A 20,988-nucleotide genomic window follows, 5' to 3' on the forward strand; every position below is an offset into this window, starting at 1 on the left:
TTTTACATTCCACTCTGCGCAGAATGCATTGAAGATGCATACTGATTGTTGGTGAGCTTCCAAGAGGGAGGGATAGTCTTATGGCATGTAAAAGACTTGGCAAATCTGAAATAGTGAGTTTACACGGGAAGGACTGTGCCTTACAAACTGAACATTTCAGATCTGTCAAAAGAGGAACTAAACTAATGAAAGCGCACAGGCGTGAAAGTGACACAATCAGGTTCAAAGAATTTAATGCCAGAGTTTTGAACAGCATCAACAGCTGGCTTTTCCAAACCGACGCATCTCTGACTTTTCAACGGTTGATGCCGCTTAAAAGCTTCCCCGGAGGTGCATTAAATTCAGCCTGTGTGTACAAAATATCCCCACCTCTTTCTGTCAGCGCTCTCTGGATTCCGACGTGTGCACGGGCCGACCACCTTGCGTGTATGCAACGTTCGGTTTGACATCTTTATCTCATCGTCTGTGTTTGAATTTAAAACCACGCGGTAGGTAAATTGGTTGAACAGTAAACTTCCGCTCCCTTTCTTCTTTTTTTTCTTTTCTTTTTTCTCAAGTTTTTGTTGGTGGGTGGGTGTTAGTGCGTGGTACCAAGTGTGGATAAAAGTGTAAACTGTCGAAACATCAAATAGTGAAAATAAATGTATTGAAATCTCTTTAGTTCTTCTTCTTCTTCATTTGTTTTTCTTAAACATGATTGAAAGTGCATAGGGCTCAAAGAGAACACTGTTTGCAAAATTGAAGATGGAAATACATTTGACGGGATCTCATTTTTACTGTTGTTTGGCGTATTTCACGAGTTTACAGAGTACGCTGAAGGCGGCTGTGTTTAGTTTCACGCATAGCCCTGTGACCTAGCTGGCAATTCATGTTTCTTTTTTATCATTATTTCTGTGGCCCAAATTTGAACACTTGTCTGAAAGAACAAAGGGTTAAATGCACAGCTTTAGAGACAGCAACTGAGTTAACAATATTTCAACATTCATATCCTCTTGGCAACAACATTTGTTACATTCAGAGGCCTTGCCATGCATGTGAGCATAATCAGCATCAAACTTCTGCTGCATTGCTTTCGATCTTAAATCTTATCTACCTAATGTAGTTTCAAATTTTCAAACACTAGATAACTTCGATCGGGAATGTTATCCAAATTGATACATACTGGGTTCAGCTTTTCAAACACTGGATTCCTTCGATCGGGAATCTTATCCAGTTGATACATGCTGCGTTCAGCTTTTCAAACACTGGATCCCTTCGATCAGATATATATTATCCAGGTAGACAGACAGTGACTTCAGCTTTTCAAACACTAACACCTGAACAACAAGCTGAGTTCTAACTTAAAGCTAGCTGCCAAACCAGAACTGAGGACCACACGCAGAGAGTTCAGGGGGCCAGCAAATCCTTTTAGGACCTGTTCATTGCCCACCAAGGGAGCGACGACGACCAAACGATGACGGTGTCTGAAGGACTTTATCGTAGGCGTGTTGCAGCGGGTGATGACCTTAGGACTTCGGCTCTCTTATCAGCCCTGCGGGGGGAATCGTTGAAGAGCTTATTGGTGGTGTTTTTTTCTTCTGATCAGCTAGTCCGCCATGCCCACATCAGTGGTGGGCTTTTTGACAGCTCTGCTTGTTGTTGTTACTGAACATGCAAAGCTAGCCCCTCTTAAAGCCTCTCTCTGTCACTGTCTGTGTCTCTGTCTCTGTGTCTCTCTCTCTCTCTGTCTCTCTCTCTCTCTCTCTGTCTCTCTCTCTCTCTCTCTCTCTCTCTCTCTCTCTCCCTCTCCCTCTCCCTCTCTCTCCCTCTCACTCTCTCTCTGTTTTCCCTTTTTTTTAAAGCGATTCCGGGGGGGTTACCTGGAGATTTCATCTGCTGTGTTTTCATTCTTGTGCGGTCTGAATTTGGAAGACTTTTCTTCTGCAGGTGTATAAGTTTACAGAAGTATGTCTTTGATTCGTGGTTTAAAACACATTTTTCCTCTTAGAAATAGATACCACCCCTCCCATTCACGCATTCACCCCCCAACCCAACCCCGTCCAATATGAGGGTACAAATAAAATTAGGATGCTTTTGAACGAAAACGGGTGTGAGTGTTGTGGTGTACAGCGGTGCTTCCAGTCGTGTGTGCCAAATTTCATTTTTTTTTTACAAAACCACTGATTTATCGAGAACACTCTGCTGTATTTAAACGGTTTTCTGTAGCACCGTGCCTGCCTTGTGTGTGACACGCCTAGTCTGGGCATCGTGTGTGACACGCCTAGTCTGGGCATCGTTTGTGTACTGCGGTTATCATCCAACGTAATCCAGACCAACCCACCCACATTCATAAGCTGCAGACTCAACGGCGACGACGACACCTGACTTGTACCGCCTCTAACCGCCTGATGTTGTACTGCAGCCGCCGATCTTCTTTCCATGTACCGTTTGCCTTCAGGTTATGCTAACGCGTCTTACAGTCTTTGGTGTGCCTTCTTCTTATGATCCTGCGTGATGCCTTATTTATTAATAAATGTGTGGGACATAAAGCATGTGATGTGATATGGCTTGTCTTTTTTTGTACACGTATCAATAGCTTTATAACAGGGAATACAAGTAAAATCAAATGCCGTTGATTGTGTTGGCGCCTTGACCTTACAAGGTCTTCAAGACGCGATAATGAAAAGCTTGTGGTCTCTCTGTCTCTGTCGCTTTGTCTCTTTATCTCTGTCTCTCTCTGTCTCCCCCCCTCTCTCTCTCTCCCCCCCCCCCCCTCTCCCTCTCTCCCCCTCTCTCTCTCTCTTTTTTTCTCTGTCTCTCTTTCTCTCTCTCTCTCTCTCTCTCTCTCTCTCTCTCTCTCTCTTCTCTCTCTCTCTCTCTTTCTCTCTCTCTCTCTCTCTCTTCTCTCTCTCTCTCTCTCTCTCTCTCTCTCTCTCTCTCTCTCTCTCTCTCTCTCTCTCTCTCTCTCTCTCTCTCTCTCTCTCTCTCTCTCCCTCCTTAGACTACCTGTGTTACTCTGGTCACATGTAAGGTCTAAAGCAGACTAATTACCTCACGCTACAGTGCTAAAGTTGACCTACCTATAGATCTATGGATTGTTATTTACCTTCACCCCCTGCAAGACCTTACGGATTCTCCTAATGTATGTCTGGGGCCGTAGGATGTGCAATAGTACACCCGATCATCTCCAGTTCCTAAAGATTACGACATGCTTTGCCCTTCTTTAAGATGTTTGACCTTTTGGCCTCAACTGACTGAATAAGAGTTGCCGTAGGATGTCGGGATGATCCTAATTTGCTTACCTACCTATGAATTAGGATTGCTCAATTTTAGTGATCTTTTGTCAGGGTTTCGTCTGTACGGTCCTAATATTATGCAGTGGTCGCTGCCGCCTGGTGGGTTAAGAGTGGAGATTTTTCCGATCTCCCAGGTCAACTTATGTGCAGACCTGCTAGTGACTTAACCCCCTTCGTGTGTACACGCAAGCACAAGACCAAGTGCGCACGGAAAAGATCCTGTAATCCATGTCAGAGTTCGGGGGGTTATAGAAACACGAATATACCCAGCATGCCTCCCCCGAAATCGGCGTATGCTGCCTGAATGGCGGGGTAAAAACGGTCATACACGTAAAAATCCACTCGTGCTAAAAACATGAGTGAACGTGGGAGTCTAAGCCCATGAACGAAGAAGAAGAAGTTCGCAGAATGCAATATTCCTTTAACGCACCGGCAACACAGCAGTCAAACTTAATTAAATTCACGCATCTTGGACTTACTGAGATTCTTAGCCGTTACGACGCTTGATGGTGCAATCCTCACAACCGATCTTCGCGGTGTATCTGATATTATGACACGCCCGATCTTCCCTCATACCTACAAGAAACGGTGTAAACACAGAAAATGATGTTATGACAGAAGCGATCCCTCTCTAATGTCTGTAGGTTATACGACAACACACCTGAATGGTACCTGTAACACGTATGTTGTTGTAATAGAACACATACCTTAATACTACCTGGAAGTCAAAGTTATTATCCCCCCGTCTCTTTCCTAAGATCTCTCCGTTACGGCTTGGCGCGTGTGTGATCGTCCGTGATGACCGGCGAAGTAGCTGAGACAAGAAAACAGAAGAAGAAGAAGCTGGTTGTCTTATCTCCGGCGTCCGTTTAGGAAGCCAGGCAGATAATAGGCGTGAACATCGTCGTATTAGACGTAAGCTGTTCCGGCTGCTGCGGTATCTGTTTCTCTTTTTGCCTTCTTCGTCGTATGTGAGTTGGTTTTTGGTTTCTTTTTCATCTTGTACTCTATCTCTCTCTATTTATCTCTGTATTTCTCTCTCTCTCTCTCTCTCTCTCTCTCTCTCTCTCTCTCTCTCTCTCTCTCTCTCTCTCTCTCTCTCTCTCTCTCTCTCTCTCTCTCTCTCTCTCTCTCTCTCTCTCTCTCTCTCTCTCTCTCTCTCCTTAGACTACCTAAAGCGATGTCAGGATATGCACCGGAGACATTACGTGATAATTTTATTTTGAACTATAACAGACTAAAAATCATAACACCGACTCCACGTATTGACCTTTTCAAATCAAGCCTTCTTTATTCAGGTGCAGTCCTATGGAACTCACTGCCTATTTTTCTTAAGCATAAAACAAACACAGACAGCTTCCAAAAAAATTATATGTCGCACATAATGCAACTAAACATGTGCTGAATGGTTCATCAATTCATTTAAAATGTATGTGCATGTTAAACAAAATTATAATAATATGCAGATCTAAATTAAGTTATGTTAAAAATTGACACTTGGAAATTGTACTTAAAATGCAGCATGACAATTTATTTTTTTAAATTTGTATCTGTATATACAGTTATAATGTATTAAGTTTGATGTGATAGTTCTTTGATTATATTTTTTTCTGTTCTTGTTGACCCTATATTAGGGCGAGGGCTGGATGTAAAAAAGCAATATTCTTGCTTATCTATTACCCTCGATAATAAAGATTTTGTCTTGTCTTGTCTTGTCTTGTCTTGTCTTGTCTTGTCTTGTCTCTCTCTCTCTCTCTCTCTCTCTCTCTCTCTCTCTCTCTCTCTCTCTCTCTCTCTCTCTCTCTCTCTCTCTCTCTCTCTCTCTCTCTCTCTCTCAGAGAGATGTGATGGGGTCGTTGTCCTGCGTTTGTGATGCGCAAGAAGGCACCGACTTCTCTTATTGTTTGTTCTTGTGGAATACTTCTCTGCATATAATATTCTACATCGTAAGAGTTGTAACCTGTCCTTACACACCGTCGTAAAACTGTTCCTTTTTTAACACTAGCAGCTCAGACAGTTACATTTTTCCAGCCCTGCTAGTGCTACTTAGTTTGAGTCGCGAGCCAAAGAAAGCAAGACCCTCGTCGGAGGTTTTGCAGCTTGGGTCCTCACCCCCCCCCCCCCCCCCCTCCCCTTCTCCCCACCCCACTCCTCCCCCTGAGTGTCTCACCTGCCAGGTATTTTGATGTTTAACCCAGGCCTCTCCAGTCCCCCCCCCCCCCGATTAGGCTCAAAGACGGAAATATTGTGCCGGATTTATTGTATGCCTTGGCAACTTGTTTTAAAGGGAAATCTTGGGTTTTTTTTTCCAGACGGGGTTGTGATAGTTTTTCAGATTCAGTGATAGCTTTTTGGTAGCAGGTCGAGGGATGCGGGGGGGAAGGTAGTGGAGGTTGGTGGGGGAGGGGGTCGTAGGAAGGGGACGAGGAAGGGTACCAGAGGTGGGACCCTTTGTGAGTTTGTGTGTGTGTGTGTGTGTGTGCAGAAATGTTACAGACTGCTCTATAGATCAGCCAGAGAAAGAAGTAGAGTATTGTGAATATGAAATTGCTCCTCCGAAAAATATGCTAAATGAGGCTGGTTCTACGCTCAGTGTTGTTATTGTCGGGTTGGCAAGGATACCGGGTTGCATGTTTGTGCAAAACGATTGTTTTGTTGTCAACGAACGCGCTAACGTTTGCTGAGTCAGTTAAACTCTCGCTTCTCCTGGCGTTTTACGGCATCCAGTTTCTTTTTTCTCAGAATGTTTTTCAGTCACGCCTTTGTTTTCCTGTTCCTTCGTCAGCAATGATCTGTGACCGTGATCAGACAGAAAAACGCAGAAGGATGTGTGTGGAATCATATGTGTGTGTGTTTGTCTGTCGCTATGTCAATAGGACTTTAATTATGTATTCATGTCAGTGTCGCGACCGTCCTGTCCTGCTGTCTGTCAGTGTCTTTGACTATTGTACCTCTTCATGTTTATAATTATGGGATTTCGTCTGACAACCACCTCTCTGTTCTCTCTGCATGTCTCTCTGTTTCTCTGTCTGTCTGTCTGTCTGTCTGTCTCTCTGGCTCTGGCTCTGTCTCTGTCTCTCTCTCTGTCTCTCTCTCTCTCTTTCTCTCTCTCTCTCTCTCTCTCTCTCTCTCTCTCTCTCTCTCTCTCTCTCTCTCTCTCTCTCTCTCTCTCTCTCTCTCTCTCTCTCTCTCTCTCTCTCTCTCTCTCTCTCTCTCTCTCTGTATGTCTGTCCGCCTGTCTGTCTGTCTACCTGTTATATCCATCTATCTGTCTATGTATCTATCTATCTATCTATCTATCTATCTATCTATCTATCTGTCTATATCTATCTATCTATCTATCTTTTCAGTCAGACACCAGAGCAACCTTTCAATCAGTCTGTACTTGCCCGTGTCTCACAGCCTCCATCAGTGCAGATGACCTACCTGCCCGGCTAAGTGCAACATATCGCGTTAATCATATCTCTTTTGCGTCACTCTCATCACGATATCGACAAGATGAGGCAGGGGGAGTGATTATCAGAGATCATATAGCGGACATTGCATATTCTTTTCCCACCCTTCCTTTGGTCCATGAGGCCTTTGGGAACAAACTCATCCATCTGTGTCAGGACGAAAGTGTGCCTTCAGACGCGTATATCTCTGTGCGAATAGATGGAATGTGTTTGATTTGATATGCACGCGCATAAGTGTATGAGGTGAAGTGCTTCTTGATCGTGTTACTCTAGCGTACTTTGGTGCGTTCATAGTTTTTAAACACGTTCAAGGATGATGACTAAAAATGTGCGCTGACTCGGCTCGTTTATACGTATGCGGTAACATATTCACTTATACCACACACACTTACACACGCGTATATCCAGTATGTATCTCATTGTACCATTGTTGCCTGTTGTTCTCATCAACTGCAGGGGCAATCAAAAGGTCAAATCAGCAACCAGAAATAGAGAAGACAAAATGAGATTAAAAAGTTGAAAAGTACTGTTCTTGTTTTTTTTTGGTTTTTTTTTTCTTCTTTTTCTTTTCTTTTTTTTTTTTTTTTTTTGTTTTGTTTTCTCTTTTTTTTTTGAGGAATAATATAGATCTCAAAATACAGTTCCTTTACATGTAGATTGGATATAAACAAAAAATCTCACAACTTCGAGAAAAGTGTTCTTGTTATTGTTGAAGAGAGATCAGAAGTCGCGATAGCGATTGTTTGAATGATTCTGCTTTGGTTTTTGTAATTGTATTCCTTTCATGTTTTTGTGTCTTTTTCGTCGCTTTTTTCCCCTTCTCCAATATTGGGGTGCATTCTGTTGAAGCAGTTCAAAAGTTCGGATCCAGAAACGCACCGACTGATTTCAGTGATTCTTCTCATTTTTGTTCTTTTGTCTGGTTTTTTTTGTTGTTTTTTTCTTTATCGATTTTTTCTCTCGTTCTTTTTTTCTTTCTTCCTTTCGTCTGTTGGTCCTTTCCTCCTTTCTTAAATTGTTTCTTTTTCTTTCCTTCAGTCTTATTTCATCGATTTATTGGATATGGTTCCCCGATGTTTACTGCCTTGCCTTTGCTCTATAGTGTTTGTTGTGGGAGAAGGGGCCTGAGTGTTGTGTTGCAATGTCTTCTTTCCCTTCAGTTTAGCAATGTATGTCTGTTTGTTTTTAGTTTCTGTTTGTTTTGTTTGGGTGGAAGAGGAGGGGGGCAGGGGTGGAATATCAGGGGCCGTACAACATTAACAAATCAAGAATCGTGTTAGCTGACGTTAAACTCTTCGGGGCTCCTGGATGTAAATAAAGATAAGACGACATGGCAAACATCGATACTCATACATTACGACACTCATGTTTTCATCACATTAATTTAAATCTCACAAAAGATCTTCTCATGCACCGTCTTCGACAAAACTGTTGACAAATCCCAGAATATACACATCCAAAAATACAGCAAACACACAAAATCCGAACCCTGCAAAGCTATACTCATATACGGGATTATTTCATGACAGGATTTCATTGGATTTGCCCGTCTATCTCACAAGGTGAAAGTGTGCAGAAAGGATAGGGCTTTGTATACAGACAGCAAATAGCCACCTGGGAGGGTGAATTAGTCTGATGAGTGGTTTACTGTTTCGAAGCAGCGGCTCTCATTTGCGGCAGCCATTACCGTGATTGGTTTTCCCCTTGAAATGAGCGAATATGTCAATGATTTGCTTCACTGTAATTTGTGAATGAGATTGATGTGTTTGTTACTGTTAGTATATATATAGCATCTGTGGTTGGTTTGTACGTAGCTTGTCTTTCTGCCAGTCTTGTCTGACTGTCTGTCTGCTTGTTTCTGCGCCAGTCAGTCCGTTTGTCTGTCCCTCATCAATACAGTGGTCGCCGCTTAATAAAGCCACTTCTGGACCGACGAAAAATGGCTTTAATAAGCGGCGGATTTATTAACCGGCGGTCCAGGAATACGTCATTTTCGAAAGAAGAAAAAAATCTTCTCTTTTGTTTACGACACTCAGTCACTTTCTTTCGTCATTTACACTTGTTTGAATCTAAACAACACTTCCCGAAGGATGTGGAACTTTTGTTTTAATTATGTACATGTACGTGTACTTTGATCACTTCGGTACATCAATAATTTCACTGTCACCGTCACGAATCATTACTCGGCAGAGAAGAACGATTTTGTGAGTGTTTGTTTGTTGGTCGTCTTCCACATCAGAACAAGATAATGTGAGTTTTAGTCACAAACTACGTGATTTCTCTGAGAAAACTGGCTTTAATAAGCGGCGGGTTGGTTTTATTAACCGGCTTTTTCTAATACATAAGATATAGTGATAAATCCGGACCGTCTGAAATCGGCTTTTATAAGCGGCTGGCTCTATTAACCGCGGTTTTATTAAGCGGCGTCCACTGTAGCTATCGGTCCGTCTGTCCGTCTGTCTGTCTCTTTGTCACTGTCTCCTTGGCTGTCTCTTTGTCTGTCTCTTTGTCTGTCTCTCTGTCTCTCTGTCTTTGTGTATGTCTGTCTGTCTGTCTTTCTGTATTTCTGTCTTTCTGTCTTTGTCTGTCTGTCTGTCTGTCTTTCTGCTTGCTCTTCCGCCCACCAGCCTGTCTGTTTCTTGGTTTCTTGAAAGAGTGACTTATCTGGGACTTATTAGGGACTGGGTGGCCGAGTGGTAACGCACTTGCGATCGGAAGCGAGAGGTTGCGTGTTCGACCCTGGGTCAGGCCGCAATTTTCTCCCCCCTTTCCTAACCTAGGTGGTGGGTTCAAGTGCTAGTCTTTCGGATGAGACGAAAAACCGAGGTCCCTTCGTGTACACTACATTGGGGTGTGCACGTTAAAGATCCCACGATTGACAAAAGGGTCTTTCCTGGCAAAATTGTATAGGCATAGATAAAAATGTCCACCAAATACCCGTTTGACTTGGAATAAAGGCCGTGAAAGGTGAATGCTCGCCTAATAGGCTACTGAGCTTTACTGGCCGATGTGAATGCGTTATATATTGTGTGTAAAAAATGTCTGTTTGTCTGTCTGTCTGTAAAAAATTCCATTTCAAACGGCAGAAATTAATATGTAAGCGCCTAGGGCTATATCTAGATTAGGCGCATAAAAATGATCACAATAATAATAATAATAATAATAATAATAATAATAATAATAATCTGCAGCTTCCTCATCCTTGTTACATCTGGGTGTTTTCAGAGGATAAGCTTGTTTATTTATACTGTTTAATTAGGATATTTCATTTGCAATTGTTACTATTTCTCTCCTTTTTACATTTAGTCAAGTTTTGACTAAATGTTTTAACATAGAGGGGGGAATCGAGACGAGGGTCGTGGTGTTGTGTGTGTGTGTGTGTGTGTACGTGTGTGTGTGTGTGTGTGTGTGTGTGTCTGTCTGTCTGTCTGTCTGTCTGTCTGTCTGTCTGTCTGTCTGTGTAGAGCGATTCAGACCAAACTACTGAACCGATCTTTATGAAATTTTTACATGAGAGTTCCTGGGAATGACATCCCCGGACGTTTTTTTCTTTTTTCGATAAATACCTTTGATGACGTCATATCCGGCTTTTTGTAAAAGTTGAGGCGGCACTGTCATACCCTCATTTTTCAAATAAATTGATTGAAATTTTGGCCAAGCAATCTTCGACGAAGGCCGGACTTCGGTATTGCATTTCAGCTTGGTGGCTTAAAAATTAATTTATGACTTTGGTCATTACAAATCTGAAAATTGTAATACATTTTTGTTTATATAAAACGATACAAATTTACGTTCATCTTATTCTACATTATTTCCTGATTCCAAAAACATATAAATATGTTATATTTGGATTAAAAACAAGCTCTGAAAATTAAAAATATAAAAATTATGATCAAAATTAAATTTCCTAAATCGATTTACAAACATCTTATTAATTTCATCTTATTCCTTGTCGGTTTCTGATTCCAAAAACATATAGATATGATATGTTTGGATTAAAAACACGCTCAGAAAGTTAAAACGAAGAGAGGTACAGAAAAGCGTGCTATCCTTCTCAGCGCAACTACTACCCCGCTCTTCTTGTCAATTTCACTGCCTTTGCCACGAGCGGTGGACTGACGATGCTACGAGTATATACGGTCTTGCTGAAAAATTGCATTGCGTTCAGTTTCATTCTGTGAGTTCGACAGCTTGACTAAATGTTGTATTTTCGCCTTACGCGACTTGTCTTTTATTTGTCTTCAGTACGGTTAAAAACGGCGTTTGCCTGGACGATTTTTCTGTTGGTTAGGTGTTTCTTTTTACATTTAGTCAAGTTTTGACTAAATGTTTTAACATAGAGGGGGAATCGAGACGAGGGTCGTGGTGTATGTGTGTGTGTGTGTGTGTGTGTGTCTGTCTGATTTTGTGTCTGTCTATCTGTCTGGCTGTCTGTCTGTCTGTCTGTCTGTCTGTCTGTCTGTCTGTCTGTCTGTCTGTCTGTCTGTCTGTCTGTCTGTGTCTGTGTCTGTGTCTGTGTGTGGGTGTGTAGAGCGATTCAGAGTAAACTTCTGTACCGATCTTTATGAAATTTTACATGAGAGTTCCTGGGAATAATATCCCCAGACGTTTTTTTCTTTTTTTTGATAAATGTCTTACATGACGTCATATCCGGCTTTTTGTAAAAGTTGTGGCGGCACTGTCACACCCTCATTTTTCAATGAAATTGATTGAAATTTTGGCTAAGCAATCTTCCACAACGGTCGGACTTTGGTATTGCATTTCAGCTTGGAGGCTTAGAAATTAATTAATTAATTTGGTCATTAAAAATCTGAAAATTGTAATTAACATTATTTTTTTATAAAACGATCCAAAAACCATTTCATCTTATTTTTCATCATTTTCTGATTCCAAAAACATATAAATATGTTATATTCAAATTAAAAACAAGCTCTGAAAATTAAAAATATGAAAATTATGATTAAATTAAAATTTCCGAAATCGATTTAAAAACAATTTCATCTTATTCCTTGTCGGTTCCTGATTCCAAAAACATATAGATATGTTATGTTTGGATTAAAAACAAGCTCAGAAAGTTAAAAAGAATAGAGATACAGAAAAGCGCGCTATCCTGCTAAATGCAACCGCTACCACGCTATACTGACTGGCTTGTCAATTTCACTGCGTTTTACACGTGCAGGGGATTGACGAAACTGTATTGTCTTGGTGAAAAAAATGCAGTGCGTTCAGTTTCATTCCGTGAGTTCGACAACTTGACTAAATGTAGTAATTTCGCCTCACGCGACTTGTTGTCTTCTGCGCTCGTCTACGCATTGAGTTGTGTGCGTTTACTGACGTTTTTCGATAACTGCTCATAACGATCTCGCCAGGGAGGAAAGGGTTACTTCCGACAGGAACTACGTGCCCCGTACCTCCTCCTCCTCCTCCTCTTCCTCCTCCTCTTCCTCCTCCTCCCCCTCCTCCTCTTCCTCCTCCCCCTCCTCCTCCTCCTCCTCCTTCAGTCCCCCTGCGTCTTTATTCTCCTCAAAGTTATCTTCCGGCGGTCTGCACCACACAGCTCTCAAGAGAACTCGTATCCCCTACATCTTCGACCTTGTTTCTATGTTGTACTCATTTGCACTCCATAACCCCTTTCCCTGCCCTACTACTGTCTTCCTTCATGACTCTCTCTCTCTCTCTCTCTCTCTCTCTCTCTCTCTCTCTCTCTCTCTCTCTCTCTCTCTCTCTCTCTCTCTCTCTCTCTCTCTCTCTCTCTCTCTCTCTCAAGGACAGATTGTAAGAAAAGGTGTAGCCTTAAATCTTAATCCTTGTTAAATAATTCAATTCAATTCTCTATCTCTCCGCACCCCCTCTTTTTCTCCCCCCCCACCCCCACCCCCCCCCCTCCACCCCATGTCCCTTCAACTGAACCCCTGTTGGCTGATGAAGGTGGCATGCCTCGGGCACTTAGCCTCACCACTGGAACTGTCCCACTTGTGTCGTCCTGCAGTACATCACGTGCTATGGGAAAAAACGAGTGCTTCTGTTCCCCTTTTCTGTCTCTGTCACTGTCTGTCTGACTGTCTGACTGTCTGACTGTCTGTCTGTCTGTCTCTCTCTCTCTCTCTCTCTCTCTCTCTCTCTCTCTCTCTCTCTCTCTCTCTCTCTCTCTCTCTCTCTCTCTCTCTCTCTCTCTCTCTCTCTCTCTCTCTCTCTCTCTCTTGAGGTGTGTGAAGAGTATGTATGATAATGTAAAAATAAAAGTGAGATGTGGAGCAAAGTTTACGGATTATATTAATTGTACATTTGGTGTTAAACAGGGCGATGTATGTAGCCCAATTTTATTTTCTCTCTTTATTAATGAGTTAGCACTTGAGATAATTGAGAATGGAAGACATGGTGCCACATTAACTGATGATTATTTGGAATTGTTTATTTTTTTGCTTGCTGATGATTTATTGTTGTTATCAGAGACTGTTGTGGGTCTACAGACTCAGTTAAATAATTTACGCAGGGCAGTGTCCTCTCTTCATTTAAAGGTAAACATGAGTAAAAGTAACATTATTGTGTTTAGGAAAGGTGGATATTTGAGTGCAAGGGAAAGATGGACATATGAGGTTGATATTTTACCTGTTGTAAACGTGTATAAGTATTTAGGAATATTGTTTTCAACTCGACTCAGTTTCACTGCTGCCTGTAACGATCTCTCAAGCCGGGCCAAAAATGCTCTGATGTGTATTATACAAAGATTATCTGTGCTTAATAATAATAGTTTGAATGTTTTTTTGAAGTTGTTTGATTCCCAAGTACAACCAATAGTACAGTATGGTGCTGAGATATGGGGATTGGATAAAGCTGCTCTGCAGTGTGAAAAAGTCCATTTATTTGCATTGAAGAAGTTCTTAGGAGTTCGTATGCGAACACCTAATGACCTGGTATATGGCGAGACAAACAGATATCCGATATATTTGAATTCTATTTTAAGATGCGTTAGCTACTGGATGAAATTGTTAAAGATGGAGGCGCACAGACTTCCTCGTAAATCATATGATATGTTGTATAAAATGGATGAGAGTGGTAAAAAGAAGTGGGCCTCAAGTGTCCGTTGTAAATTGTATGAGTACGGTTTTGATTTTGTGTGGTTGAATCAGGGCGTTGTCAATGAAAAAGAGTTTTTGCATGTTTTTAGGGAAAGGTTGGTCGATTGCAGATGGCAAGAGTGGGATTATCATATTCAAAATAGTGATAGATTTGCTAATTATCGGACATTTTGTACTGTACATACCATTAAACCCTACCTTGTCTTGAATGTGGATAGACATCTAAAGTTTATTATGACTAGGTTTCGATTCGGTATTTCAGAAATAAATGTGATTGCTAACCGATATAATTAAACAGCATAATGCCGATCAGTTGATGTGTCCCCTTTGTAAAGTAAAGCAAGAAGATGAAGTCCATTTTGTTTTGTGTTGTCCATACTTAAACAGATTAAGAGAAAAATTTATCCCATTTAAATATTATAAAAAACAAAGCACTTTTAGACTCAGCTTGCTCCTGGCTTCACCTCAAGAAACTGTTGTTAGAAATGTATCCTTGTATTTGTACAAAGCCTTTAAATTAAGAGATGTTGTAACCTCTTAGTTAAATAACGTGTAATGTATGTTTTAATCTGTAGTGTTGTGCGATTATTATGTTGTACCTTTTTTGCACCTGATGAGTTAAATTATTTGCAACGTAAACCATTTGTTCACACTCCTTCATAAGGGGCTATGGCCTATTGAATAAATTATCTGCGTCTGCGTCTCTCTCTGTCTCTCTCTGTCTCTCTCTGTCTCTGTCTCTCTCTCTCTCTCTCTCTCTCTCTCTCTCTCTCAGTCTCATTCACTCTCTTTCTACCTCCTCTCTCTCTCTCTTTCTCTCTATTTCTTTCTTTATCTCTCTACCTCTCTATTTCGTTCTTCCTCTCTCTCTCTCTCTCTCTCTCTCTCTCTCTCTCTCTCTCTCTCTCTCTCAGTCTCATTCACTCTCTTTCTCTCTCCTCTCTCTCTTTCTCTCTATTTCTTTCTTTCTCTCTCTACCTCTCTCTCTATTTCGTTCTTCCTCTCTCTCTCTCTCTCTCTCTCTCTCTCTCTCTCTCTCTCTCTCTCTCTCTCTCTCTCTCTCTCTCTCTTTCTCTCTCACTGATTACCGCACCACTACAACTGTCCTACTTGTGTCGTGTTGGCGTATATCACGAGCAATGAGGAGAAACCGAGTGCTTGTGCTTCCCTCCTGCTGTTTCTCTGGCACCTGTGGCGGTTATACACTCCTTGTCCAATTAGTCCTTATCTTTTATGTGTGGGTGAGAGTTAATTTCTCTTTTTTTTCTCCATTTTGGTAGCTTTTGATAGAAGGTGGGCTGGGGTGGTAAACGAAAGCTGGGAGAGTGGGAGTGACACGGATGGTGTAAAATGTGAAGGACATTGTGGCCCACTTTGGCATTAATTACCTTTGCTCTTGCTTAGGTCCTGCAGCCTGGTCGACTTGGTCTCTGTCTCTAACTCTTTTTGTCTCCCCGTCTGTCTCTGTCTGTCTGTCACTCTCTACCTCTCTCTTTCTCAATCTATTTCTCTCTCTCTCTCTCTCTCTCTCTCTCTCTCTCTCTCTCTCTCTCTCTCTCTCTCTCTCTCTCTCTCTCTCTCTCTCTCTCTCTCTCAGACCGGCACGGTTGGCCTACCCGTGGTAAGGCGTCCGCCCCGTAATCGGGAGGTCGTGGGTTCGAACCCCCGGCCGGGTCATACCTAAGACTTTAAAATTGGCAATCTAGTGGCTGCTCCGCCTGGCGTCTGGCATTATGGGGTTAGTGATAGGACTGGTTGGTCCGGTGTCAGAATAATGTGACTGGGTGAGACATGAAGCCTGTGCTGCGACTTCTGTCTTGTGTGTGGTGCACGTTATATGTCAAAGCAGCACCGCCCTGATATGGCCCTTCGTGGTCTTTCTTTTCTTTATTTGGTGTTTAACGTCGTTTTCAACCACGAAGGTTATATTGCGACGACCTTCGTGGTCGGCTGGGCGTTAAGCAAACAAACAAACAAACAAACTCTCTCTCAGACACACACGCGGGCGCGCGCTCACGCCGCCTTCATGCTATTGGGATCATTAAAGTGTTAGCAGGCTCTTTTGGGTCAACATTTTTACACAAACAGTCATATCTTCTGAACTGGCATTTTGTCGAGTACCTGTTGGCGTTACCTGCCTGATAGTATGGCTGATAAAAGTCTGTCCGTCTCATGTTGTATATGATAGTCTGTCTGTCTTTATGATTGTTTTGAAGTCATTATGGTCTATGTTTTAATGACAGGCAAGTCTGGGAATGGGCCCATGGGTCTATTTCGGATTTTTGGTTGGTTTGAAACAAACATGCACATCAGAAAATATTGTTTTCATGGATAGATCTTATGATGAAGCATCTATACTACGGTTGGTGATTTTTCCCCGAAATCGGAGTATATGGCTGCCTAAATAGCGGGGTAAAAACGATAATACACGTTAAAACCCACGTGTTCAAAAAAAGTGAGTGTACGTGGGAGTTTCAGCCCATGAACGCAGAAGAAGAAGAAGATCGGTGCACGTGTTTACTCTCAATATATTTCAATGTACCTTCCCTTTGTGCGCAGGAGTACCTAGCAGAGAAGAAGTACGTGCACCGTGACTTGGCTGCCCGCAACATCCTCCTGCACTACGACAAGGTGGTCAAGGTGTGCGACTTCGGCCTGTCCAGGGACATCTTCAACGCGGACAACCAGTACAAGAAGCTGACCAACGGCAAGCTGCCCCTCAAGTGGATGGCGATCGAGTCGCTGAGGGACCGGGTGTTCACCACCCAGTCCGATGTCTGGTCCTTCGGCATCTTGCTGTGGGAGATTGTCACCATGGGTGAGTGGGCAATGAGTTATCGTTGAGTGGGCCAACAATGTGTCACGTTTTAGGGTCAAATGAATGACCTAAAACGGTCAATTACTGCTAACTGACTAACCACACCACGAGCCACTCTCGCAGGCACACAAAAAAGTTAGAAACAACAAAAGTATAAGTTGTAGACGTCTGTTTATATACACTAACTCTCCACCTCCCTCTTCTCGTGAAGCCAATAATATTTTACGACCAAGTCGTAAAAATAACAATGAAGACAACTGACAAAATCCAGTTAAAGTTTATGAAATAATAAGAACACGCTGAACCGTTTAAAGATAGAAAACACTTAGCTGCTCTGTAAAAAGTCTTAGCCTGTACAGGCGTTAACACTCTACGTTGTCACAACTCAAAGTTCTTCATAAAGGGTTAGAAAGATGACAAGGTGGGGGGCGTTTACGCATGGGTGCACTCAACTCTCGGTGTAGCCAGAGTCCATTCGATGAAACGCAGTGGAGCAGTGGAGCATACAGGTGAAAGTTGGAGCAACACCAGTAACAGCCGTAGAACAGCAACCGTAGAACAAAGGACAGCAACAGTGTAGCCCGTCTTCAACAGCAAACAGGTAGCAGCCAGGTAGCAAACGTCCAGAAAACGTACAGCAACACCTCCAGCAACAACCAGCAACAAGCGGCGTCAACCAGCAACAACCGGCATCAACCAACAACAAGCTCAACAGCTCGTAAAATGTAGCTCTCCCAAGCTAACAGCTTGAATATTTGGCTCCCGCTCGTCAGCGAAAGTATGTAGCCAAATCCCTCCCGTGCTAAGCCTTCTGCGTTCTGCACTGACGCCAGAAGCCCGTTGGTCGACCTAAACCAGTCTTGCAACGCGTTGGAATCCTCCAAATCTTAGTCACGGAAACACACCAGACCTCTGTCTGCAAAAGCATGTAGAAAAAGAAAGACAGAAGGACTGGGAAGAAAGACCATGTGATCTCCCTGACCAATCAGCAGTCGCCTATCCCAGGACAAGTGATCTCCCTGACCAATCACTGGTCGCCTACCATACAATCGTATAGCATGCTTGAAACACGGGTTCTAAACCGTGAGCGAAGAATCACCCCAAATGAGCCCGCACGGTTTCCACGTGAATTTCGTGAAGGTCTAGCAGAATCTTTCCGCAATGCGGCTGGCAGCAACAGGCGCATTACGTTGCAATTTGAGAAAGGCGCCCAACAAAGAGTTTCTTTCTCAAACGTGTCACTGAAATCGTGACACAATGGAAGAATGGAGTAGGAGATCCGTTCGTAGCTTATATATTTTGTTTTAGGGGGCTATGCCTATGGGGAACAACGCTTAAGTCAGCGTGTGACGTGGTTGTTTGGTATCATCTTGTGGGCGATTTTTACTTTGAGTGAGTAGCCGGAAAGTTTTACCTGAAATGGGCAAAGGCTGACAGTGGTAATTAAGGGACCAAAGTCAGGTTACACCCACTGTTGTTGTTGTTGTTGTTGTTGTTGTTGTTGTTGTTGTTGTTGTTGTTGTTGTTGTTGTGGTTGGTTGGTTGGTTGGTTGGTTGGTTGGTTGGTTGGTTGGTTGGTTGGTTGGTTGGTTGGTTGGTTTGTTTGTTTGTTAAACTGTGGAAACCTTGGGCTGAGTATTTCCTGTGAGCGGGTACTAGTGTAGTCGAAGGTACGATTTATTTATATTCTTGAGGTATGCTGCAAGCTTATTTGCAAAATCGTCTCATTACTACGCGGTGTAACTGTTTTTTGGGTAGGTTTTTTCGACCAGAAACACCAATACTTCAATTTGTTCCTCACTTTGCAGGAGCTTCACCCTACCCGTGCATCGCGCTTGCTGACCTGTACTACGTGCTGTCCAATCACTACCGCATGGACAGACCCAGCAACTGCTCCAATGAGCTGTGAGTTTTTCATGGAAACAGTGTTAATTGTGCGCATTAATGTACGGGCAAAAAACGAAGTGCCGCCTTCACTTTGAATGTTTAGCAATAAATCATTTGCTATTTGTTTCGATATTCATAACTTAGTTTTTGTAATAGAAACAGCTTCGTACAGTCCTGGATAACTTTTGACATCTGAATGGACATTTTTTTCGGTTGTGCAATTCAAAAAAAAAGGTTAGACTGTAATAAAAACAAAACAATTATAAAAAACACTAACACACTGCTTTAAATCCCCAGGTACGCCATGATGCGGGCGTGCTGGGCGGAGCGGCCCCAGGACAGACCCAGCTTCACGGAGCTGCGCTTACAACTGGAGGACCTGATGGCCGAGGACCGCGACTACCTCGTGCTGGAGGACATCGACGTGCCCCTCTCCGCTTCCGAGTCCTCCTCCAACCCAACCGCCTCGGAGCTCTTCTCCGGCGAGCTCATGCCCTCCCAGTCTGCCAGGGAGGCCGTGTCTGTCTCGTCCTCTTCGGGATCCGGGTCGTCGGCCTCAGCCTCGGCCTCTGGCCTCCTCCGGCAAGGGCCTCCTTACCCTCCCTCGGCCGTACGGCGGCCGCCCATGACCATCGACGTGTGCATCCATCAAAAGTCCACGGAGCGCCTTATGCGCCCAAGCGAGAGCGACTCCAGTCCATAGTCACGGGCGGCGGGTGAGGGAGGGGGAGGAGGCGGTGCTGGTGGAGGAAGAGGTGGAGGAGGAGGAAGAGGAAGAAATGGTGGTGGAAGTACTGCGGTGTAAGCTTATTGTGGACTTCTGGTTGGAAGATAGCTTTCAAAACTCTGATTTTGTGATGAATCCTCCCCAAACCCAGTGGTCGGAGTTGATTCTGTCATGCTCTGATCTCAGGATGACTGCTGTGCAAGTTCAACGTCGAGAAAGATGCTTAGTTAATATACCCCAAGCTCCGGTCTTGTGATGTCTCCTGTCCGAACTCAGTACGGGGTGACTCCTGTACAAATTCAGCATCTGGAAAGACTGACGTACAGTTCAGTAACGTGGCTCAAACTCTAATCTGTTGATGCAGCTTGGAGCAAAAGCTTTATTTACCTTTTACTCATGAGGGTGACGTTTGCCTAAACTCTGAAAGAAGAGCAACAGCACAAAGTAGAAAAGAAAAAGCAGAAATGGAAGAAGTTCAGAAACAAAAATCAGTGAGACATGCTTCTTGGGGTTGACGTGACAATGGTCTTTGAATGGCATACTGGATACATACACTGGTAGTGTATACATACACTGGTAGTGTATGTAAAGTTTGCCCAAGCACTCTTAAATGAGCGGTTTGAGCCATCCACCTCCATCCACTGCTAAACCATCTGGTACACGAAGCTGCCTTTAGCTGATTATTGCCTCAGAGCCGAATGACATCTTCGAACGCAGCTTCTTTTTCAAGAACTGGTTTGAAACACAAAGCGTGTTGCCTGAGAACCTGGAATAATTTCAAGAGTGAAAGCAAATATGAATGTATCTGCACTGGAATTAAGTTGAAAAGATGACATTTAATAAGCAACTTTGGGCCGCTTTTCCGACCAGAATCTGTGGGCACTTTCTGGCATGATTCAAAGCCTCTATAAATAAAAACAGTCATAGAAGGAGACGTTGTATGTAGCTGTATTTTGATTATCTGCTCCAAGACGGGTTTTCATGAACGAATTCTGCGGAAAGGTCCCACAAATCAAACCTACGACAGTCGGTGTATTTTGGTCGAGATGCACTCAAACGAAACTTGGACAGATGGTTTCTGCCCAGTGACAAAGCACCTCGTTTGGTTCAGTGAGAAAAACATCCATATTAGTGTAAGTCGATGAGGATTTGCTTAAAACTGCACAGGTGGTTTTCTGCTTATGGGTACTGTAATATGTGCCGCTTGGAGTACGTTTCGTACATATGACAAGAACATTTCCTCCTCCCTGCACGGATTGGCGTTACGAGTAACTTAATTCAAATGTAAAAACGGTTGTGAATGCATTGTTCTCAACTTCGAAGGAATGATAGCTCAACATGTCAAACTCTTGACACAAATATCACAATTATTGTACTTAGGCTCATATTTACTAAGAGATCTGCTTGTTTGTATTTGTAGTTTCAACCGTGCCATCGCAGACCAGTAGGTTATCCATAAGTTTGTTGGAGAAGTTTGTGTAATCATGAAGCACAAAATTGACAAAAATGAGGTCTATACGAGCAACGTCTGCAATTCTAGTCTTATTTAGCTTGAACCATGGAAAAACAAAACAAAACAAAAAAACTGTCAACCCTCTTATGTGTTGAGTTATAATTGTGTTCAGTTTAGGTAATTTATACTCATCGAGTAAGATAGTAAGCTCTATGTCCCACTCTAACTTATATTTTGTAAGACGTTTGTAATGTCAATGTTGATTTATTGCGAAAGGATGAATAACTTGCGTAG

General features: G+C 42.8%; 1 protein-coding gene across 1 annotated transcript in view; it reads left to right on the forward strand.

Annotated features, from left to right (window-relative positions):
• LOC138953253 (uncharacterized) overlaps window positions 1–19,727 on the forward strand; it is a 158,551-nt gene extending 138,824 nt beyond the window's left edge. The window contains exons 14-16 of the mRNA XM_070325052.1: window positions 16,369–16,627; window positions 18,436–18,532; window positions 18,812–19,727. Of these exons, the coding sequence (XP_070181153.1) occupies window positions 16,369–16,627; window positions 18,436–18,532; window positions 18,812–19,217 (762 nt within the window). The 3' untranslated portion in view covers window positions 19,218–19,727. The remainder of the gene's footprint in view (window positions 1–16,368; window positions 16,628–18,435; window positions 18,533–18,811) is intronic.
• Window positions 19,728–20,988: the final 1,261 nt, after the last annotated feature.

This window comes from Littorina saxatilis, linkage group LG17, assembly GCF_037325665.1.
Source record: "Littorina saxatilis isolate snail1 linkage group LG17, US_GU_Lsax_2.0, whole genome shotgun sequence".
NCBI lineage: Eukaryota > Metazoa > Mollusca > Gastropoda > Littorinimorpha > Littorinidae > Littorina > Littorina saxatilis.